Raw genomic sequence first — 25382 nt, 5'->3', positions numbered from 1 at the left:
GTGCAGCCAGCACGTCTAGTCTTAGGCCTCCGTAGTGGGAAAGTCAAATATATAAATATATATATATATTAATTTCTGAAAAGTTCACACGATTCATAAGTAAAAGTAAAATTCCTCTTGTTAAATGGAACTATTTTTTTATTTTTCTATTTTTCGAATATTTTTTGTGGAATTCTTTCCCAAATAAAACACAGTCAAAAGCCGTTTTTTTTATCCTACAACCAATCATATCGGCAGGATACCAGGATAAGAACAGCTGGAAATATTTCTCAGCAGCTGGTATACCTAAGTAACAGAAATATATAGCTTATTCTTTTCTTGTTGTGAGGCATTTTGATGGTACGGATCCCCACTGGTAAGCTGAAACCACTTTATGTTAGTCCAATTAGAGAAAGAAGCAAAAAAAACGACACTAATACCCATTTAGTACAGAGAAACTTTTAATAGGCATTTTCTATAAACACGATTTGATTTTAAAAAGAATTGTAAATTAAGGGAGAATTTAGTGACATTTTATGGGCAAATTATCAGAACTGTAATAAATTACTTCCAAAATGGTAACAACTGTTTTTTTGTAGCTTAACTTCTTTATTTTGTCAATTCAGCAGCAATTTCATGACTAGCTGCACACTGTAAAAAAGTTTGGATTTAATTACGGTACAAAGAACACCCTGTGTGCAGCATCCATGAAATTTAATGCCATAATTTTCACTGTAATATTTATTTAATAGCTGTGATTGGATATATTACAGCAAAATGTATGGTACATCAAACTTTTTCGTTCCTTAAAACTTTAAGGTAAAAAGCATTTTCCGTAATTTGATCCGTAATTTTTTACAGTGCTCATTAAAGTCCCAGGAAAGTTCTATAAATTGTGTTGCTGCGTTATTGAAAAAGCTAATAACATTTCAAAAATTCGACAAAAAAAAAAAGTGATATCGGAAATGATGCATAAAGACATTCTTTAAAATATCCGTTATTCAGCAACAGTTTATTCTGAAATTTTAGAACTAAAAAACAAAGGCTTATCTCTGTCCGATTTCAAAAACAATGTTTGCAGCATAAAAACCGTTATTAAAGAGGCAAACGGTTGTTTCGTTACTACAGTGTTTCCCAAAGTGTGGTACGCGTACCCCCAAGGGTACGGGAACAGTTTAGCGGGGGTACGCGTTCTTATGCGAAATATCTTGCAACAAACGAAAATTTCAAAAATTTTTATTTAAAAATAAAGTTGGCCATGAAAATTAACGATTACGTATTTTTCTATTGGCTTTTGCAGAATTAACAGTTAATAATTACTGATATCAACAGCCACTTGTGATTTTTAACTTACGAAAAGTAAGTAAGTTTTTTAGTTCAATTTTTTTATGGTAAGAAATACATTCATTTTTTTTATTAGTGGTACACAGCGTTACGAAAAATTTAGAAAGGGTACACAAAAGTCATAAGTTTGGGAAACACTGCGTTACTATAATGAGTATAATAGTACTTCAATTAATTTTATAGCAATTTCAGTATAATGATCAGTAGCTACGCTTTAATGGAAAGTTTGACTTTTTTTTTCTTTCTCCGTTATTGAGAAGAAATTATAGCTCGGCTGACGACATAGCAAAAATCTAAAAGAAAAGTTCATGGCAAAATATAAAAAATGCTGCATTAAACTTTCACATCTGCATTTGTTGCCCGGTGACATTTTATTCTGAAATCTTAGATTATAAAACTAGCAGAAGGAAGAAGGTTTATCTAAGTGCTGTAATAAAGATGAAAGCAACAATTAAAGCACAAATAATATGATTAAAGCAACAATTAAAGACAAGCGATACAATAACAAGTACTATAGTAATAAGTACAAAGAAACAGAAGCGAGAGAAACACAGAACTAATTAGTTTAATAATTATTATTTGGAACTGCGATGGCACAATGGTTAAGGCACTGTGCCATCGACCGACACATTGCTTTAACCACTGTGCCATCGATGTAATGCCGACCTCTTTTCCAACATCATACTGTTCCCATTAACCTCAATGATTCTTCTGGCTCCCAAATTGACTGTTGTTTTTTATTTTAATAATCAAATTGGTTTCGCTTGATTATATAATCGTTATGCACAGTCGGACCTATATTTTACGAAGTCCCTTATTCCCGATAATAAGTTCGTTATATGGAAAATTCGTTAAATAAAAAATCACCTTTTGAAATACTTAAACAACACAAAACAAGTTTTAAATTCATAAACACTAGACATAGTTAAAATAGTAATTGATACACTTTTATCTTGTAAACTAGTATCTCTTATTTATTTTATAAATCTTAACCATAAAAAAAAACTGCATGGAATGCAAGAATAGAGCAAAGCATTATCCAGTGTTACACTATCATGCTTACATTTTCGACTAAAAGAAGCTAAAATTATGTATAAAATTATAGCTGCATTTATTATAAAAATAATTTTAAACATACATAACCATGTGCGTTCTTAAGTTTAATTGCTACTGATGCAATCCGTTAATTTTGAAATGCAAACAAAAAGGGAAAGGTATTTAACGGTTTTCTCTGATAGTTAAGTGGCTTCGAAAATCAATTTAAGGTCATTTTCCCCTTAAAATCTATTAACAAGTTTGAAATGTTCTGAAATATTTTGGGAAATAGGGAAAGTGGACCCGAAGAAATTTCCTTAAATTTTATTTGAAAGTTATTTTACGAAGAAATTTCCGAAATGCTCTTGGTTCCTCGAAAAAAAATCGCAAAATAGATAAATTCGTAAAATGGAAGTTCGTTATATAGAAGTCCAGCTGTATTTCTCTAACAAAATATTGTAGAAAATTTTAATTTCTGGAAATCATTTAGCGAGATTTCTTAGATCACCAAATTTAATCAATTTATACCTATTTTCATAGTACCTACCTCAGATATTTAATGGCAATAATAAATAAGTTTATTACCGTTATATTCATCTATAAAAGAGGCTTAAATTTAATAATTCATCAAGAAATGTAGGTGTTACATTTTATGTGTTGGCAATTTTTTCTTTTAATTACTAGTTTTTATTGTCAATGAATTGTCAAATTGAGATGTTTATGAGATATAGAGATGTAAATGTGAAAGAATCTAACACGTCTATCTAATAAAACAGTGCTGCTATAGATATAATATGTAGCAACAATTTATAGTGTGGAAGTGGAGTGATTGAAAACTTTTATACAAAACTCTATAACATGCACATAAATAAAAGAATATATCTAGAACTCTAAAAATCAAAACAAAAAAAATTCTAGAAAATTATCTCAATTATATTAATTATTTAAGAAAATTATATTAATAGTGATATTTCATAATTATAATTAATGAAATATCATTATTAAATTTTTTACTCACATATTGAAAATCTTTAAAGTTAATTTATTATCAAATAGCTTATTATTATATATGTAATATGGAGTTGATACAGTTTATTTCTTTCCGAGTGTTAAATTTAATGTTCGTACAATTAATTATATTTTACTTGCACATTTTATAAATCATTTTAATTTAAAGTTATCATACTTATTATAATCACACACAAAAAATACCCCAACCGCGACAGATTCCATTTCATTTCATTTTTAAACACAACTCCTTTAAATTTCTTTTTAGTTCTGAAGGTTAAGTATAAGAATAACAAGTGATCCTATTTAATGTTTTATAAAAACAACTATAAAACTCAAGCTATTTTTGGCATTGTGAATGAAAACAACAAATGAACTCATGTCAATATTTAACTTTTGTGGTCTTTTCTTAAAAAAAAAATACTTATTAAGAATTGGTGGCTCAGAGCTATTCTACGATTGCAAAGGGTTAAATTTTACTACGTTACTCGATGTTTCAGATCTTAAATAGTGTACATAAATAAAGCAAAACAAACTCTTCTTTAAATGCAAACGCAAAAAACAACCTGCTAATCTTCAAATCATAATATCAACGCTTGACAGTAAGTCGTAGTTCCTCTTTTTTTCCCCCTCTTCAACTATAACAATCCAAGCTCATTACTTCTATATTTTTTTACAGGTTTTGAGTGTCACAGATGGTGAAGATAGGAAGCAAAAAGGAACACAAATATTCAGCCACTCTATAACGCCAACACACCCTCTAAGTTACAGCACATCGCCAAAATCCATCTGAAGAATGCGCCGACACGAAATTTCGCCCATTGACTCCTGACCTCCGGCACCCCCTTCTAGCCAGCTCTTCTTTCCAGTTTGGAATCTGTATCTGTTGGTTGGAGGGTGAGGTTCAAGTCCAACCACCCATGGAGATCCAGAGAGGAAAAAACACAGTACCGTTCCATTCTTTCAAAGACAACAAAAAGGGTGGTAAAACCTTTGTAATTGCGCATCACTCATTGCTTGGTTGCGAATGGATTGTATTGCGTGTTTAGAAAGTGCACGCATTGTAGTTTTTTTCTTTTTTTTAAACAACGACGACAACTTGGTGCTCTCTCTCAGAAGTAATCCTTTTGTTTTGAAAATGTTTTAACTCAGTTGTATAATTACAGTCTGGTGGAATGTTTAAAACAAAAATTTGGTGGATGATTACAAACGATTACGATTTGAACGAAATTGTTTAATTTAAACGTCGTTCGTATGCTGTTGAATGGCAAAATTATGCTGTTGGAACGACAATGACAAATGTGTGAAAATTATGTAAATTAGGCAAATTGATTACAAACGATTAAGATTTGAACGAAAGTGTTTAATTTAAACAGCATCTTTTAAATTAAAACTTTATGAGAGAATTATGCTGTTGGAATGACAAAAATAAATATATGAAAAATTGTGTAAATTAGGCGAATGATCACAAACGATTAAGATTTGAACGAAAGTGTTTAATTTAAACGTCATTTATATGCTGTTGAATTACGAAATTATACTGTTGGAATGACAATAACAAATGTGTGAAAATTGTGCAAATTAGGCGAATGATTACAAATGATTAAGATTTGAACGAAAGTGTCTAATTTAAACAGCATCTTTTAAGTTAAAACTTTATGAGAAAATTATGTTGTTGGAGTGACAAAAATGAATATTTAAAAATTGTGTAAATTAGGCGAATGACTGAGAACGATTACGATTAGTACGAAAGTGTTTAAGCAGCGTCCTCCACACATGCATGGTTTAGTGGACGTTTAGTGGAGTACAAAAATAAACTAAGAAAATTCTCATCACTAATTTCATGCTTGCAAATAATATTTAATAATTATGTATGATATCTTATTTTATAATAAGTTTTAGAAGCATTCTAAATTAGTTTTTGAAGTCAATTTTAATTTTGTTAATTTCGCATTCATCTATGAGATATTTTTCTGGGTTTTATTATGGAAGAATTAAATAGTTGATGTTAAAAAAAAGCACGAAAGATAAATACTGATAGATATCGACGATCTAAAGATAGTCTGAATCTCATACATTCTTTTAAAAATTTATTTTTTTAAACTCATTTCAAAAAGTTATATAGTCTACTTATCATGCAAATCAAGAAAAAACATAAGAGGTATACCAAAAAAACTTAAAGGTTCGTAAAAAGAAAGGGCGTAGAGGAATTTTTTCCTGTAAGGAACTTGGTTTATTTTTGTATCTTTTATCGTTTGAAGTAGAGCTGTTGCCATAAAATAAAAGTATCTGATAACACAGTTCAGCTCTATTAACAAGAGTGTGCTATTTATTCCACGTATAGTTACTTCTATAACCTTTCTTCCGCCCTCACTTTCAGTAAAAAAAAAATGTTCGAAGTTGAGAGGTAATAGTATGAAGAGGTGGAAAAAGCAGAACATTATCCACAGCTAGTTTTAAGGGTCGACAATAAATTCTGAAACGGAAGCATCTCAACGAGCTGTAACGCCCACCCCCTTTTTTTTTTAGAATAGCATTATTAACTTTTCCTATTATTGTAAACATTTATTTTCGTCTCTGAAGTGAATGGATTTACATATTCGATGCACATGAAAAGATTTTTAGTTTTTGGACTATGGAACATAAAAAGAAACGTAAAAAAAAATGGAGATGAAGAGCTGTTGAGTTAGCATGTATACAGTTCTCACTTTTATAAAGAAATAGAGAACATAACGTGGTGATAAATAGTGCATGTTATGCTATAAAAGAGCTAAATATAGAGAGTAACTACAAGCATTTTTACTGATGCATTTTTTAATGCTGATTTATAAGAAGGAAATATCAAGCTCTTAAATAAAGAAATAAAACTAAACATTTTGTGTATTGAAAGCAATAAGAATTATTTCACTGTTGTGTAGAACATTTAAAGCACAGATTGTAACACAATAATATTATTCAGCTTCTTTAAATAATTAACGCATATTAATCATATATTTTAGGGCAAACTTTATAGTTAAGGTATTTATGATACATTTGGCTTACAAAAATATCTGGATTAATCATATTAGATAACAATAGTTGAAATGCTGTTAATTTATTTAATATTCGGTGATACTATTTTATGTGCATTCGTCAAGAATTATCGGAACTCATTTTTTTTGGTAATTCCATCTCAAAGCTGTTCTACTTAGAGTGCAGCAAAGATAATACTCTACGAACAAGCTTAATTCTTATTAAACTTAAAATTTGATAGCGTCAGCACAAGGAGAATAAACATGTAAGTGTCAGTGTGCTCTAACAATCTATCTTGGTGACTGTCCGATTTCACGCTCAAGTTTTAGGATTGAGATCTAATCTAGGAGTGAGCGCAGATTTTGTGTCGGCGAACGAAGCCCTAGATCGACAAGTGAAGTGTTCGAACTTAGTAAAGCTTCAGAGGAGATTTATAATAGAAGCCGTACATTTTTCTTCCAAAAGGCGTGCGCCGGCGCTTTGCCTTCTTAAACACATAAAAAGGCGACTGACGAAACGTGCTGGATACGATTCACTTAGCTTTTGCCACGGTCGTGACAAACTGATCGTGATACTATCTGCCTTTAGAGTTCGTCAAACTATTCCATCGTGCTTTTACTTCTGGGTTTCTGATATCGTTTTCTCCCGCCAAATAAAATAAAATTTGAAATTCAATTGGAACAAAAAACATTCATATTTTCTTTATTACTTGACTGAATAAATATCAATTGGCGACAGAGTGTGAAAATATGACTAATATTCCAGCCTAGCTGGTGCTTATTCCTTTGTTTGACATGCAGTGTCAATGATGTAATAAAACATACCTTCAGGATATTACAGCTGTAACAAAAGTATTGAGAATTTCGACAGAAGGTACAAATTATTTTATAAGGGAGATAATAAGTAGAAAATGAATAACATTTATTGTGCGGATATGATTTATTTTAATTTTAATTATGATCATGTAAGCCCATCATCATGTCAACTATAAGTGCCGAACCATCAACCTCACCAACGCCCTCCACTCACAAAGTGAATGGCGGTATTAACCAAAGACTCAACATCAGCACTCTTAGCTCATCCATTTCTAAACATCACCACACAGTTATCACACCAACACCAGTTGCTATGATAGGACATAGCTCGACGCCTGTGCATGCTACTGCTCAGAGCACCAGTACCATGGGCCCATCCTCTATCGCAAATATCACTCTCAACAGCAACGCCACTGCCAAGCCTTTGTTAGATATATCCAGAACTAGTATCCATCCTGGTTCGGTACTTGATACTTCGAGAAGGACTCCTAACATCACTCTTAAAGATGATGTCTCAACTAATGAAGAGCATGAGAGGAGAGCTATTTACCAAATGCTAGCCTCTTTAGCTCTTCTGTGCATCTTGAGCCTTCTTATGTCTTTTTTGGCATTGTTTTTTCTTCAAAAACTTGGACCCATGATGAGTGCTGTTCAAACGATTGAGCCGCCAACTGAGAGACCGTCTCTGAAATCGGCGGCAGTAACTAAGGTACCTCCCAGAAAAATAATAGTCACTTCTGAAGAGTATATGACAGTTTACCAAGTATCTGTGGCGCTGAGTACCTTAACGATATCTCTAGATTTGTGTTGCTTGTTCGTCTGCTGCATACAGTTTCTTTTTGCTATAAAGCTCTTAAAGGCACCTCAAGGTGATGAAAGGTAAATATATTTATGTTTGTTTCTGTGATAAATCGTTAATTTGGCAAATCGTATTATTTCAAATTGATACACTAATGGCTAAATGTTTTTAATTAAAAAGCTGTTTGGCTAAATATATTAATTAACATATATAGTTTACATTCAGTATTCTTCATATGTTGAATAACATTCATTTTTCATCTAAAAAAAGGTTGAATTTCCAAGTTTAAAAACATTCTACGTAAGCTTTTTTTTTTTAAAAAAAAGGCAACTTTTACGATAATAATACTTTTTGATTTTCGACTACTACTATAATTTTTTTAAGTTAAAACTCAACAAAACGCACCTTAGCATTTCCATCTCATCAGCAATTAAAAAGCGATTTTCGAACTACAGTGACCAAAAACGACATGTAAATAAACAATTTTGTGCTGCATTATATAAAAAAAAATCACAAAATCCCGATGATTCTCTACGAATATGGTGTAATTTTTATTACAGTTTAACATACGATACATACAGCGGAATATGGATCTCAATGTTCTACTTCGTGACCTTTTGAAATTTTGTACCCAACCTGGAACACTATGGAACTCATTAATCAAGCATTTGGCTAACTTACCTTCGTGGAAATATTTTTTATTTAAACTAAACGGTTGACTCAGCGATAAAGAAATGGTAAGTCGTGACTTATCATCAGTACAGCTGTCATGAGACCTTCACCTAACTGAAAGTCTGAGGTAGTCTTTAGTTACTGAAACAGGAATAAAACCATTTCTAATGAAGTTTCAAGCAAAAAGAAATGCTTAACTCCATTGCCCTAATCATTTTTTTTCTCGTTACCATAGTAATCGCCAGCAATCCAGTCTGGTGTCTGGAGGAGTTCTTGAGATAGTCGCATAATACCATTGGGGATATTTTGTGCTAGCTCTGTAGTCAATGTAAGCAGGAAGCGATGGACAAACCATGACGTACTATTATTCGAATCTATCCATGAACGCCTAGTGACAAAATAATCAGTTATCTATGGAGTTCAAAACTGAACTGTTTTAAAGAAAGTACTTCTTCCCGTAGACGTATAATTTGTGTTACCGAAGAAAATGTCAAGATTCGAACCAAGGTCGCCTGTCTCAGAGAAATTATTCGTAGAGGCGAATAAAAAGTACGCTTATCTATAAACTCACAACTCAAACGTGTCACCCATTCTCTTAAATCACTAAGTTTAAGGTAAGCTAAGCTTATAGCTCTTTATTATCTGTAAATGGTTTCCCAATGAGAGAGCTATCGCCCCTAAGAATTTTCGATTGGCACTAGCAAGATTATGAGTTTTGAGGAGGGTTATGGATCTCTATAAAATTGTTAATAGACTGTAAATGAAATTAGTATTAAATACAGATTAAAATTCATAAATTATTTGGTTTGATATCAAAGAAATATTTTCATTTCTAACTCAGCATATAGTATTTGTTATTAAAGCAGTTTAAGTAGTTGTTATTAATGTTATAAAAATGCTTTTTAACGATAAAATATCGAAAATCCAATTTTACGCGATTTTATCAATGGTCGGCACCATGATCTTTGTGTGAATTGGAAATATATGTGCCCCTGTAGCTTCTTTAAACTACCCCTAACATGCTGACATATTTTTCAACTTAATAAAGCAGGCATGTTTTTTTATTTAAAAAAAGTGTCTGAAATTTAATTTGTAACAACTGTAAAGTATTTAAGTTTTCTCTCACTTTAAAGTTGAAGTTTTGTATACATTTTTTAAGTTAATTTATTTGCAAAATATACGTGTTTTCTTCCTTGTTTAATAATTCGAAGGGGGGGATAATCAAAATATAATTATTTTTGTATTTGTTTCGATTTAATTTAACTTTAATTAAATTTGATTTAATTTTTATTTAACTTTTAAATATGCTTCACCCAGTATTAGCTGTACTAAGAAACATAAGTGTTGGATTGCAGAGTAAAACTGACGGTATTCAGAATCGACATACCTTACTTCACAATTTTTAATAATACATAAAAAAAATAATTAATTAAATATATTATTTAAGCTGTGAAACTGATATGTTAAATTTACTTTTATGCAATTAATTTTATGTCTTAGTTATTTTCATCAAAATTAGTTTATAAAATGTTTTCTATTCAAATATATTGGTCATCGGGTATATTTTCAATACCTTAACCCTTTGACTACCAATTTTAAAAAATGATTTTTTTTTGTCCCGTTTATTATTCAAAAGAACAAAATAGGTCACAAATAAGGAAAATTTAGTATTTGGGATTTTTCTGACAAGCGGTTATCAATTTAGACGCTGGGACATATATGTCCCGGCCGTAATTAATGGTGGGATACATACGTCCATAAGTAATTTTTAAACATTTGTTGGGACAAATGAGTCCCGTTAGTAGCCAAAGGGTTAAAGACATGATCATAGAATTGTACACTGACAAAAATGTTTAAATACTTGAAATGGGAAGGAAAAAAAAATTATTAATTTAATATAATTACTATTGTTATTTTAGTTTATTTATTTAATTTTATTTTGATTTATTTCATTTTTTTAAATTTTTTTTGTGTATTTATTTATTTTTTAGGGAAGTTGCTAATTTTTTCAATTGCAAAGTGTACGGTAATTTAAAAAAAAGGTTGGCAGCCTATGCACTTACAAATCAGTGCTACTGATTCTTCTAAATATTTTTTTTTATTAATTTGGTGATAAATTTTGTTTCTCAAAAAATTCGAAAAAAAAACTGTATTCTGATAAAACCGCGTGGAATGTTTACGGCTTTAACTAGTAAAATGTAGACATATTTTTAACATAAATTTTGAAACTACTTAAACGGAATTATCTTTTATCCGTCAGTTTTTTCTAATTTCTTAAACATATCGCTTTCCTTCTGAAAAAAAATTCTTTGTTAGTGAATGAACAATATTTATCATTTGTAAACTCGTGAACTGCGTTTTTAGTTTATTAGTATTAACCTCGTGTCCGGCTGACCTAGAAACGGTGCCAAGGTCGATCCACCTTATTAACTTTCTCTTGAGAGAAAATTACGTGTGTTACCGTCATCTTCAAACACGGTATCCCATTTAGTTTTGTCTTGATGACCTTATTGATTCAGAAACAATGTTATATCTCCTTTGCTACGTTACAAAAAGCAGTAATTTTTAAATTTAAGATAAAACATAATTATTATAATGTTCATTTTTATTAATATGCAGAGCACGACATTTCCCCTCAACATCTCGCCATCGGTGATTAAGTTTAAAGATTTAAAATTTTGAGTTTTATATTCTATATCAGGGGTTTCCAACTTACATGAGGCCGGGGACCACAATTGAAAACACAAATCAAATGGCGGGTCGCAACTTCATCAAAATTTTATGTAGGACTCTTTTATGTTTGAAAGAGCATTAAATATTGCTGTCAGATTTTTACAAAGTTGTACAAAACAAAAGCATTGAATTACAAATTAAAATAAGAGGTAAATTTTTAAAAATATTTAATTGAATATTAAAAAATTCGGGCTACAATAACTTTAATGNACTCCCTCTATGAAAAATGATAAGAAAGAGAAATATATATTTTTTTAAATAATATATTATATTTTGATAAAATCAATTTTTACATAAATCTATGAGAGGGATGTGCTTGATGACGCAGCGTTCTTCCTGAGTTTTTTTTAGAAAAGCGACCCGCCCTGCCTGCCCTTTGATCCCTATTAATGCGCCCTCTTTGCCCTTTTTGTAAAAATAAGCTGCCATTCTTTAAAATCACTGCCTTTTTATTCATAAGCCCTTTTTAAGATAAATTAATTTACTGTTAAAAGAATAATTAAGCATAAAAATTATCTGTGCTTTTAGGTTTAATTTTACGTTTTGCCTATTTCTTTATAGCTTGAAAACTTTTTAAGCGAATTGAAAAAAATTTGCCAAAATTATAAAATTTATTTAAGCAAAGGATAATTCCATTAAAAAAAATAACTTTAAGTAAATATTTATGATTTTATTTAATAATTGTTGAAAAAAATTTGAATTGTACCCAATTTTTTACATTATTTTGAAGAATGTAACTTTTCATGGCAAAATACGAAATTTGATCAAAATCGGTCGAATAGTTCCTGAGAAATCGAATTTTAAAAATGACTTTTTTAAAATTCGATTTGAAGACAAGACAAATTTTTGGGCTTGTGCTGCTTTGTTATGCTTGTGCTTTGATTTTGTTATACTATTTTTTAATGCATACATCTTCAAATTGATTTTCAACTGAGTTTTGTTTAAGAATATGATTGTCTTTCATTCTAAATAGTAAAAAATAATGATTTATGAATTTTTTTTATTTATTTTTTTGTGGCGCAAAATTGACACTGTGTGTAAAATAACTATTGACCACTTAATTTTTCGCATTAAAATGGACTCAATTAAAACTTTTCTGACTTTCCGGAAACATTTTTTAAATTCAATCTAAATCTCATTAAATTCTATTAAACTATGTTATTTTATATTAATTTAATTTAAAAACGGAAAAACTATTTTTTGGCGTGATTTTACAGGTCAAAGACCATAGATATGAAACACATTTTTTTTAAAAATCTTAATAATAACAAAGCAGATACTGAGTCACATCAAAATGGCTCAAAACAGAATAACATTTTTACTATTGTGTCATTTGAAGAAATTGGTTCCTTTTTCCGCAGGCCATCAACAAAAGCGAAACTAAAAATTAAAAAGGAACAAAGAAGGGAATGATAAGTAAAGCTTGTTTCTAAAAGAACTTATTCAGTATTTCATTCCTCTTCTTAAGGGCGTTGCTTTAAATATGATTCGACAATATAAAAAAACTTTCTTTTGTAATCTCTTTAATAACTAAACCAACAAAAGCAGCGTTCTTATAAATGACTCAACATAAGGTGGTAACATTTGAGGAGACACTCTTTAATTTCAGCATGAAATAAGCAATATCGTTTTTCTTTATAATTCATTCGTATTTTTTCTTAAGCTGCAAACATTATTATTTGTTTATTGTGTAACCATGAAAATCCAAAAGTTCTTATATAAAATGAAATAATAGGATTAAAAACTGCGCTTTTCAAGTGGATTAAAAAGGCAAAAAAATTTCAAGCCTAAACGAAAGATGTTAGGCACATCACTTTCGAAAGACGTGAGGGGAATTTCCGGTCAGAATAGAGGTTGATTTCGAAAATGACACACGTTACTGATTTTGGTTTCGATCTGACAATGAAAAAAAATTATTTTTCACCCTTTTCAGTCTAATTGTACACACAAGTTAAAACCTAACCTAATATTTCAAAGAATTTTATTTTTCACAATTCAAAATTGTAAGTTTATAAGACTGTTCTAATCTTATAACACTGGATAATGGATTTTTAAAGTAACATTTTTTTAAAAGAAGTCCGCTTTTTATATTTCAGTGCATTATTTGATACTTTTCAACATTTATTTTTATCGCCAGGGTGTGTCTTATTTTTGAATGAAAAAAAAACTGCATAGTTTTTTTTCTTATCTCGAGAAAAATGGAATGTTGCGTATCATTCATCATGTTTCTAATTTGAGATCCAATTACCTTCATGTCATAGTGCTCTAGAATTCTTAATTTCAAAAGAGAATTTTTTGAGATATCTAAATGCCACCTATTGAAACAAAATATGTCATGCGCATATCTCTGATGCAACAAAATATTATAGAAAAAAATGTCTCGCGAAACAATGATAAATCTCATATAAAACATGATTTAACGATTTATCTTTATCCCAGATATGCGTTCTTTTTAGATGTTTTCTACTCAAAGCTCAAAACATTTAACATGTAATTTAAATTTTTTTTTCTTTCTGTAGGTGCATGTTATCTTTCAATACTTTCCGCTCCAATTTTAAGTCACATCAAGTTACATACAAGTCCTTTTTAAAATTAAACATGATTCAACTATTTATTTTTAAATGTACATGTTATCTTTCAATGCTTTCCGGTTCGATTTTAAGTCACATCAAGTTTTATATAAATCTCTTTTAAAATTAAACATGATTCAACTATTTATTTGTAAATGTACATTTTATCTTTCAATGCTTTCCGCTCCAATTTTAAATCCCATCAAGTGTTTTAAAAATCTCTTTTAAAATTAAGCAGGATTCACCTATTTATTTGTCCAGGATTATGTTATATTTCAATGCTTTCCGTATGGTAGTACTTTTTATTTATGATTGTTTTACATTCTTGAGAAAAATCCACGAATTTCTAAATACAATCAAAAGGTATTTCTCCCATTCTTCTAATGATGCTCTATTATCATAAATCTGTTAAGTACAAAAGAAAATCAGGAAAACGAAAATCATAAAGTTAATTGAAACTCAAGATGGCGAAAGAAAAGGCCTTTGAACATTCATAAACAGTTCTCGTGCATAAAATAAATCAGTATAATTAAAAAAAAATTCTGATTACTTTTACTTTTGATAAAAATTTGCTATTTTTATTCTTTTTAAAAAAAATATTAAGAAAATAAATATAAGAGTATATTAATGCTTGCCATATTTTGAAGAATAAAATAAGAATCAAGGGTAAAATAAGATAAGTATTGTATTTTTTCATCATTAACTATCTCATTAAACTTTTACTGAAGTAAATCAACGAATAAACAAAAATAATATTTTCGTATCAAAACTGACTTCAATAGAAATACCTTTTCATTTTTCATTAAAGCTCAAACAATTCTTTTCTGATTGAAGAAAATTCTCTAAATTTAAGGTAAGCAAGGATAAATTCTTTATAAAAAATAAATAAATAAAATGTGATTAATTCAAGTAGAAATGCCTGTATGATGTAATTTTCCTCATTGTAAAGTTTCTGAAATGAATTCAGTTGGTTTTGAAAGCAAATTATCTCATATAATTTAATTTGACTAACTTAATTCAACTTAATATTTTTATAAATTGTGTTATAATCTGGACTCGAAAATTACATTGCCCGACATTTCCGAGTCATGTAAAAATTTCGATTATTTATGCATTTTTTACCCTTATGCGCCCGGCCGGGCATTTAATCAGAAATACCCTGAAATACCAAATCAATCTCCTAAAATTTCGATTGCAAATCAGAATAAATAAAGGAAAGAATTTTTGCTCTTTATTTCTACAGTTATTCTTACTTTTATTTTAAAAAAATGTTTACCCCAATCACTGTCCTTAAAAAATAATAAAAAATTTAAACGTGAAAGCAAGAGTTATATCATTTTATTAGTTCTAACTTAACATCCGCTTCAAATCTTTCATGAAATTAAACGATGTTAGAACAGGTGATTTTTGTATAAAACAACTCATTCCCATTTATTATTCGTATTTATTTTTAATGGTTGTTTTGTTTTCCTAGTAACAGGGGTGATTGTGCTCCGGAAAAAATCCGGATTTCCGGAATTTTCGCTAACAGTGATCTGGAAGTTTCCGGAGATCGAAGGTCCAGACGTTTCAAAATATCACTTTATCACAGAAGTTTCCGGAAACCAAATTTTCAAAGGTGGAACTTAAAAACACAGTTTATTCTATTTGTTTGTAAGGGAGAGCCAGAGAGATACTTTATAAGCTTATATTCATGATTAATATTCATTTTTTATCAGTAAATAGTTGTTATAATCATAAACTCAAGAAAGAAAGACATATTTGTAAATTTTAATTACTTCTCCAGGTCATCCTAGCTATGTGTAAATGGTATAGGTATGTGTAAAATTTTAAATATATTTTAAGTAAACTAAGAAATATAGGAAAAAAAACCTTGTTTAAATGTTTTTCAATTTAAACTGTTTTTTGTTTTTTTTTAACTCAAGAAATTTTCCGGAATTTTGACTTAGGCTCACAATCACCCCTGTAGTAAGCAATGTAATAAGTTTCCTAAGATGAATCGTTTCATAATCAAAAAAGTAATCGAATGCTTTCATGAATAAAGTACACTGTATAGAATTCCGGATCAGATATATGAATAGATATTTTACATTGAAGAGCCATTACATTATGACCACCCTCCATCTATAACAATGCGCTCGCCCAGGATTTCATGGTTTCTCGCCCAGGAACAATGTTTTCATGGGGCACATTAGGATCCATAATCTTCATAGAACAATCCTTGACGTCTGTAAGCTACTTTAACATAGTTCACCCATTCATGGCAACAGTTTTTCCTGCGGGGGATGGTGTTTACCAACAGGATAATGCACCATGTCATAAGGGTCGAATCGTCATGGATTGGTTCGAGGAACATTCCAGTGACTTTCAAGTCATGTCTTGGCCCCCAAATTCACCTGACCTTAATCCAATAGAGCATTTGTGGTCCTACTTGGAAAACCAAATTCGTGCTGCCACGCTACCCCCTCGCAATGTGAGGGAATTACAGGACCAGTTGGTGAGCGTTTGGTACCAGAAACCTCAGACTACCTATCATCATCACCTTGTGGAATCAATGCCACGGCGGGTGCTAGCAGTTTTGAGGGCTAAAGGTGGTCCTACATGTTATTAGCAGGGTGGTCATAATGTAATGGCTCTTCGGTGTATATGAATAGATATTTTATATTTATATGAATACATATTTTGTACGTAAACAATAGGAAATAAAGCTTATTCCTTACCTTTATTTCGTGTCCTCAAATTTCCAATCAGGGAAATCTTTATCACTCATTTAAACTGTTGACATCTTAGTTTTAACACTTTTGTATCTTCTTCCACTACGCTCTCCGGAATTTAATGATTTTGCAAAATAAATCAATGGTTTGAAGGTGAATAAAAATAAAATAAGATAATATTCCGAAAAATCAAAGTTTTTCCAACAATTTTTTTTATTTTTTTATTTGCAGAATTCTTTTTGTCTAAACTCTTCAAGCTAAACCATGTTTTGACCATATTTATAATTACGAATAGCATTTAACAAAAAAATATTTTTAAATAAGATTTTTCATTTATTAAAATATGTAAAAAAAAAATTTTTTTTCACTTCAAATTAGTAAGAAGCTTTTTTTAACATATCATATTTCCATAAATATATTTTTCCAGTAATCTCATAATTAAGTTTACTTCATTTCAATGAGCCAATAGTTCACGATTAAGTGAATATATATTATAAATTTTGTCAGATATACATAAATTTTCTATGCGCGAGGCCAAATTCCTTAACTTACTGAAGAATATTTTATTTTAATCGTTTCATAATTTATTTTTAATAGATTAGGAACAGTTTTAAAATAATCATTCAAACGCAACAAGGCATACTTCTGATCTAAAGAATGGCTATGTAAATTAAGTAAAAACAAGAAAGAAAAGAACTCGTTTGTTGATACATTGTAACTATTCAGTTCTATGGAATTGTTTCGCAAGCTGTCAGTCAACTGAAATGAATAATTATAGTCATGTCTTAATCTTTTATATTGAAATCATTTGTAAATTTATCAGATAAAATATAAATTAAAGATTAAACCATCTACACAGAGAAAAAAATATTCTGGTAAAATAAGAAAGCCAATTATGGTTAATAGAATCAACATGTATGGTATTTAAATCTTTCATTTGGTAATTTTCCCGTTCGTATAGCAACTGTTTACCAGAAATTCTGGTTTTTAAAATTGTAGTTCTTATTATCACGCGTTTAGTAAAAATACAAAACAGAAAAGTAAATTAAACCGAATAAATGGCTTTCATGCCATGCTCTAAAATATCATAATAAAATTACCAAATTTTATCAAATTTAACTACATTTTGTAGTTAATTTTACCAAAGCCTTTCAATAAATATTTCCGAGCTTTTTTCTGTTTCCATAAGAGCCAGAAACACGTTAAATTTTACCATATTCTCATAGTTTTGACCATGCTTTTTATTCTCAATGTAAGGTTTGAGTTCATGAAGATTTTTCATTCATGTTCTCCCTCAGAAATGATATAAAATTGATTTTTAAATTGTTTTTTTTTTTTAATATAAACGCATATATAGGTAGAAAAACCAAATCTAATCAGTTTTACACCGAATATAGTAATTTTTTTTACATAAATATTTTGTATGTTAGTTTAGTGAATTTTTTTAGACGCAGTGAATTTTAAATAAAGCTTCCAATGATCAAGGTTAAGTAATACTTCGACGCATAAGTTATCTAATTCTTCTTTTTAGTTTTTAAACCTTAAATTTTTTCTTTTCATTATATGATGTTATTGCTGCTTTGATGGCTAAAAACACTCTAAATATATCTTAGTTATTGTAACTTGCTTTAAATCAGACAGTTCCTTAAAATCGTACAAATTTATCCTAAGTATGCTCTAAAATGTAAGTAATTGAAAATGTTTGACCAGATATAAATAGTTGTTAATTTTCTGCTAAATCAACTCCTAACTACTCGTTGCTGATAATGTTTCGCCAAATCTATTCCTAACTTACGCATCGTTGATTTTTTTATTTTATTCATTTATTTATCCATTTATTTATTTATTTATTTTTTGATTAGCGAAACTGAACGAGTACTTGCTCAAAAAAGTTTATTTTTATTAAAATAGTAAAGGAATGGGTATATTTAGCTAAGTTTATATCATTGATAAATAATATTTTGTTGCATTGCAATTTCACTTAATTTTTAAAAGAACTCTCTGTAGTATAAAATTTCTCTAACTAAACTGTTACTAATTTTTCCAAAAGTGCGTACAATTTTTGATTCAAAACACCGAATATACAATTCCTAATACAAAACAATATCAAAAAAATTTTAATATCACAATATATCGTCAGTGAATACTGATATTTCACGATGCATCACGATATTTTTTTTATTCAAATTAATATAGTTCTTACATTTATTAATAGTTTTGCTACTCGAAGGAAATTTATCAACATTCAAGATAATAGCTTAATTTTCTTTGTTCGTAATGCTAGTAATATTATTGTATTCGATATTTATCATTGCCGATAATGATCACACTACTGCTGCGTTGGATAATTATCATTATTGATGATATTAGCATGCAACGTTATCGTAATTAATATTAATTGTACATTCCAGACGTATCGTGAAACGTTGTATTCATGATGTATCGTGATAAATTTCTTTAAAATATCGTTATCGCGATGTATAAAAGACATCGAGAACAAAGATATTTCTGTAAAAGTTAATGTAAGTTTTAAGCTAATGCATACAATGAGCAATCATTGCTCGCATAAAAGAAACTTTTTTCTTTTACCACGCAAAATTTATACAAAAAAATTATTTTATTTCTTTTCTTTTTGATTTTTAAAAGATCTGGAAATGATATTAGCATGTGAAAAATCTACTCATAATTTCGTGAATATTTAAAAAGTATGTGGTGTTTTTATGATTAAAGATCTGGAAATAATATTAGCATTTGAAAAATCTACTCATAATTTCGTGAATATTTAAAAAAGTATGTCGTGTTTTTATGATTAAAGATCTGGAAATAATATTAGCATTTGAAAAATCTACTCATAATTTCGTGAATATTTAAAAAGTATGTCGTGTTTATATGATTAAAGATCTGGAAATAATATTAGCATTTGAAAAATCTACTCATAATTTCGTGAATATTTAAAAAGTATGTCGTGTTTTTATGATTAAAAAAACACTAAAATCATATATTTCAAGGAGTTCAAATTTTAAAATTACGAATTAAAGACGTCGTTGACTTCGTTTTTTAAAGATTTATGAAAGATCATTTTCACAATAAAATATTTTCAGAAGAGTCCGTTTTTACGATAAAATATTTTATGCAGAGTCCTTTTTAACCATTTCATTATGGATACATTTTAACGATAAGCATTAGCAGTTTCCAAAGGTTATTCCAAATTATTTGTGAAAGATCCAATTTTGTGAAAAATCTACTCATAATAAAAAGTAGGTCATGTTTTTATAATAAAAAAAAACACAAACATATTTTTCAAGGAGTTAAAATTTTAAAATCGCGAATTAATGACGTCGATGATTTTGTTTTTCAAATGTTTGTGAAGAATCCGTTTTCATCAAAAAATATGTTCAGAAGGATCCATTAAAGGACCCAAATTTCTCCTAAAATGTTCCCTGATTGCACATAATTTTTAACACCCTTATGATATCAATTATTATTCTCAAAGATCAACAGAATATTTTAGCGTCCTCTGGTGTGTTTTTTTTTAATCTAAGAACTTGTTCTTAAAAAATATTTGATTAATTATGGTTCAATATTAACTCGTTTATTTTCTGGTATATTAATTAATGGGACAAATTTAAAAATTCTACACCCGTGATGAAACGATCAGTTTACTAAAATAAATTTCATCTGCTTATAAGGAATTTTTTCTTTTGTTCTTTCCCCTATTAAATTAATCATGATGTCTTTCATCTTTCTTTTTTAATACGCAAACATGAATTGATGATGGGATAAAAATATGGTTTAATAGCTTTTTTATGAGCGGAAGTTCAAATTGGATTTCTTTGAAAATTGTTTTGAGAATGCTTTTTTTTACTATAAGGACGATAAAACAAAACAGAAAAAATCAGATAAGATGCTGAACTTAGCAAGTAACTCTCCTATCAATCATTAACTGAGAAAATAAATATTAAACAACTTATTTAAACAAATTCGATGTTAATATTCAAATTAGTTGGAAAAAAAATTTTTTTTAATTATTTTGGGGAATAAATTTTTTGTTGCATTTATACAAGTACTTGATATTGCCTGATTCGGGTGTGGATATTTCAAATCTGAAATTAGTTACAGACAATCAGCTACAGATTTTTCTTAAAATGGCCTCTTTAGTATTTTTTGTCGAAATGTTTAAATTTAAAAACGTTTTATATAACAAGGAGTTACGTAAATGTTGTGGCAAAGTTCTATGGGAGTTAAGGACTGAAATAGCATAGTGCCCCATTCCACGAAATGTCGTCGTACGCGACTAGTAGCTCTTGCATATTATGAACTGATCAGAGCACACAAGGAAGCAATTAATAATAGGGAAGCGCCCTTAGCAGCGTGTGTTGATATTTCTGGACATGGGTTCCAATGCAATTTTAGTTATTATGATGATATGCCTCCACTTCTTATAAGTGTGTCGCTATATTTACGTAATCCCCTGTTACATTTGGCGTTTTTAAACTGGTACATTTTGACGAAAAATAGATTTAAAATGCCCTTTAAAGTAAAACTGTAAATTGAACAGAAACCAGTTACAGATTTGAAATCAGCGATACGAAAGTGTTCAAGGTTTGTTTAAAAAAAATTTAAGCGGCAGAAAAGAAAAAAATTTACAAGTGTTTTTTTTTTTTTTTAGTATAAGAAATAGGTTTTCTTTGATGATTTTCATAAGCATTAAAATGACGCTTACTTTTATGCTATAAATAATTGTGCTAATTCTGACACGTATTATAATTGATGTATCATATTGATGAAGTTCATACATAAACTAAGGTTATCCTTTTAAAATTAAATACAGTAAACATATGTTTAAAGCTTTAACTATCAAAACTATTTAAAACATCATTAAATGAAAGCTGAAACAGGCTAAAATCAAACAAAATTAGAACATTTATTTTTAAGTGCAGTTTGCAATTATTTTGTGTGAACCAGTTTGAAATAATTTCTTTGTGCGTGCAAACATAAAAGTACTTCACATTTCTCACGAAATGAAATTGTTTTGTATGAACAGTGCGCAAAAAAAAAAGATATCACCCTGAATAACTTTTGTTCTAATAATCGGATTTTCCCGTACTAAGTGTCAACCTTATAGGTTCCAAAGGGTGACTTCAAACATACTTTTAGTTTAAGCCAGTGGTCGGCAAACTTATTAGCCAAAGAGCCAAATATGAACATTACAACAATTTTTAAAAAAATTGGGAGCCAAATCTGCTTGTTTAGTAAACTTTTATTACACTAAATAAAACTAAATTTCCTACTAAATAAATATTTATTAATGCGAACAATGTGCTTGGAAAGTTTAAGTAACACGGTGCGCTTTAACTAAAATTAAATAAAATGCTCTTACACCTAGAAAATTAGAAGAGATTCTGAATTTACAATGTTCTTAGATAATAAAAATCGAAAAATTAAAATAATCTGTGGAGAGATTTTTAAAAAAATCCACTTTGAACATTTTTGCTCACGAAGTACGATATNTCGTAAGAGTCAGGAATACTATTCCAAGAGTTGAAAATGATCACGTCTTCCTTCTCCAGGTCATTCAAAGCAGACCACTTGTGTTGTGAACTAAGATCAAATTTTTTCTTCTCCAATATTTCCAATTCAACACAAAGACGTTCGAATTTAGAGCGCCATATCTCCTTGTTTTTTAAATCCAGCAATTGTATTTAAAGCTGCCAATGTCAATTTCAAAAAGAGAAAATTTCAACTCGGCTATCGTAGCATTAAGAGGATTTTTGACAAATGCTAAAGTTGCGCTGCTGTTTTCTTACCAAGGTTTTTTTTTTAAAATTGAAATATTATTGCACCTTCCGTAGATATTTGTGCCAGAGCCGCACTTAAGGAGCCAAAGAGCCACATGCGGCTCTGGAGCCGCATTTTGCCGACCACTGGTTTAAGCTATTAATCAAGCTAATAAATCAGACACAAAAACATACTTTCTCCGAATAAACATATGATTTTTTTACATGTTCCCTCAAACTAGACAATATTTCGAAAAAATTGTGTCAAAAAGTGGGGTACTAGGAAGCTATATATATTTGTCGTAGTTCCAAAGCAACGCAAATGCGGATTAATTCCGTCTACCAAGAGCCACAAAGTCCACATTGTCCCAATGCTTGATCAAGAAGCTACCTTGTTTTCTATATTGGGATCAACAAACTTAACAAAGCTACGGAGTTGAACATTGATTGTTGTAAACCCAAAAATGGGACAGCTGCTTATCGCCGGTTATAAACTAAAATGAAATTAAATAGTGGCAGAATTTAAGCTTTGATATTATGCTTTATGCAGGATTTTTTTTATCTTTTTCTTTCATATTTCAATGAGAATTTAGGAAAATGTGAAGTTTTAAAGAATTTCATACTTCACTTTTTTTAATATCAATTAAAGGAAAATCCATTTTTAATTGAAATTTTTTTTAGAAAAAATGTTTATTCTCAACGAAATAACGCTCAGAAAATTCAGTTGCAATAAATTTTAAGTTAAAGAAAACATTGAGCTTAAAAGTGACTTTTAAAAAAACATTGTTTAAAGTGAAGAATTTCGGGAAAAAAAGTATATTAGACTGTTTTTTGTTTATACGCTACTTATTTTGAATACTATTTATACTACTTATTATATTCTATTTATGCTACTTATTTCCTAGATTAACCCTTCATTCATATCGGAACTTGGCTGGTTCTGTTTATCTTTAAAATTACTAATTTTCCCCGAAATTCCGGTTTTATTTCCCGAAATTCCTGAGTTTTCGCATCTCTAGTTCAACTTGATATTTCACTTAGGTTATAGAACATTTTTATAATATTGTCTGAGGTCCCCGGAAGCAAAGGAATGTTAAGGGGGCGCAAGAAGAATCTAAAGGACAAAATAATTTATAGAAAAGGCAATTAAAATTTGTTCATAATTACAAAATCTTTCCTTCATTAATTTTAAATATAAATTTTAATTAGTTAGCGAAAATAAAAGACAGTAGTTTTAGTGCTTGAAAAAGTCATACTACTTCCATAATTATCCCCACTAAATAGTATTTTATTAATTGATAGGGGGAAAAAATCAAAAATACTACGCTTCTATTCTTCGCAAAACTGCTAAAATAATGTTAATAGCAAAAAGACAACATAAACCAATTGACTATAACTCCACTCGATCTAATTATATCGATTAATATTTTTTTAAAAAGATAAGAAATTAAAATATTTAACTTATTCTTTTTTTTTTTAATATATACTGTGCTTCAGGGCTGATTGTGCTCCGAAAAAAATCCGGATTTCCGAACTTTTCGCTAACAGTGATCCGGAAGTTTCCGGAGATCGAAGGTTCAGACGTTTCAAAAAATCATTGATCACAGAAATTTCCAGAAATCAAATTTTCAAAGGTTGAACTTAAAAACACAGTTTATTTTATTTCTTTGTAAGGGAGAGCCAGAGATATACTTTATAAGCTTATATTCATGATTAATATTCATTTTTTATCAGTAAATAGTTGTTATAATCATAAACTCAAGAAAGAAAGACATATTTGTAAATCTTAATTACTTCTCCAGGTCATCATCGATATGTGTAAATGGTATAGGTGTGTGTAAAATTTTAAAAATATTTTAAGTAAACTAAGAAATATCAAGAAAAAGGAAAAAAACCTTGTTTAAATTTTTTTCTAATTTTTCAATTTAAAAATTTTTTTTTCAACTCAAGAAATTTTCCGGAATTTTGAGTTGGGCTCACAATCACCCCTGGCTTAAGGAAGAGACATGAGAGACATTTTAGAGAAACAGCCTGCTTAATCGGACGTCATACCACGAGAGAAACTTTTTGTCGCAAATTCACTTTCACCTCTATAACTTATTTAAAGTATAGAAAAAGTGACTTCAGACAAACACAGAGTAAGCCATGAAATTTCAAATACTGAAAAGAAATTTTTAAAGTATCCAAATGGAGATAAATAATGAGAAGGTAACTTAGGATTGGATTACGCAATGGAGAAGTTCTCTTCCAACAATTTGTTTGCATTTTGATATTTTGAATTTTTTTTTTAAGATTTACTCTAGGTTTATCTGAACTCACTTTTTCTTCCTTTTAAATCTTAAATTAGTAATAGAGGTGAAAGAAAATTTGTAAGACGAAAAGTTTCTCCCATGGTATGGCTTCCTCTCAAGTCCTCACACAAAGAGTGTATAGATTTAATTTTGAAAAATAATGAAATATTTGCATGTTTTCAATTTTTTTAACGAAAAAAAAATGAAGATAGCAAAAAGGCAGTCTGCTTCGAATGTTTTTACACAGCCAAATAGTAACCAAAAGCAAAGCCAACTCCACTTAATTGATATTAAACTTGAAAAAAAAATCGCTATAGATTAATCGCCAAAAAGACATGGAGAATTAATATAGCACTGTAACTGAAGCATTTTTTTGGTGAGAGAAATAAAGTAACTTAAGGAATAATGTATTATAAACAGATTTTGATGTTTGATTTAGTCGCGACATCGCATTAAAGGGTTTTACATTTGCATTGAATTAAAAAGCTAGCCGTTACAATGTTTGTTAAGAAGAGAATAAAATATTTATATTTTCTTTTTATAAAATGTAATAAAAAATTAAATAATTGATTTAATTTAATTAAAACTAGATTAAGAAAGATAAATAAATTTTAAAAGCTAGGAAATATGTAG

General features: G+C 29.2%; 1 protein-coding gene and 1 long non-coding RNA gene across 2 annotated transcripts in view; both read left to right on the top strand.

The window, feature by feature from the left end:
- Positions 1–5056, top strand: part of LOC139426045 (uncharacterized) — a 36358-nt gene extending 31302 nt beyond the window's left edge. Inside the window, exon 2 of the long non-coding RNA XR_011637302.1 lies at positions 4046–5056. This is a non-coding gene — a long non-coding RNA (uncharacterized lncRNA). The remainder of the gene's footprint in view (positions 1–4045) is intronic.
- An 827-nt stretch (positions 5057–5883) lies between these two features.
- Positions 5884–25382, top strand: part of LOC107439813 (uncharacterized) — a 31763-nt gene continuing 12264 nt past the window's right edge. The window contains exon 1 of the mRNA XM_016052525.4: positions 5884–8072. Within this exon, the coding sequence (XP_015908011.1) occupies positions 7357–8072 (716 nt within the window). The 5' untranslated portion in view covers positions 5884–7356. The remainder of the gene's footprint in view (positions 8073–25382) is intronic.

The sequence above is a fragment of the Parasteatoda tepidariorum genome, chromosome 7 (assembly GCF_043381705.1).
Source record: "Parasteatoda tepidariorum isolate YZ-2023 chromosome 7, CAS_Ptep_4.0, whole genome shotgun sequence".
Taxonomy (NCBI): Eukaryota; Metazoa; Arthropoda; class Arachnida; order Araneae; family Theridiidae; genus Parasteatoda; species Parasteatoda tepidariorum.
Note: the sequence above shows the minus strand (reverse complement) of the source record. Positions and strands in the feature narration are given on the sequence as shown.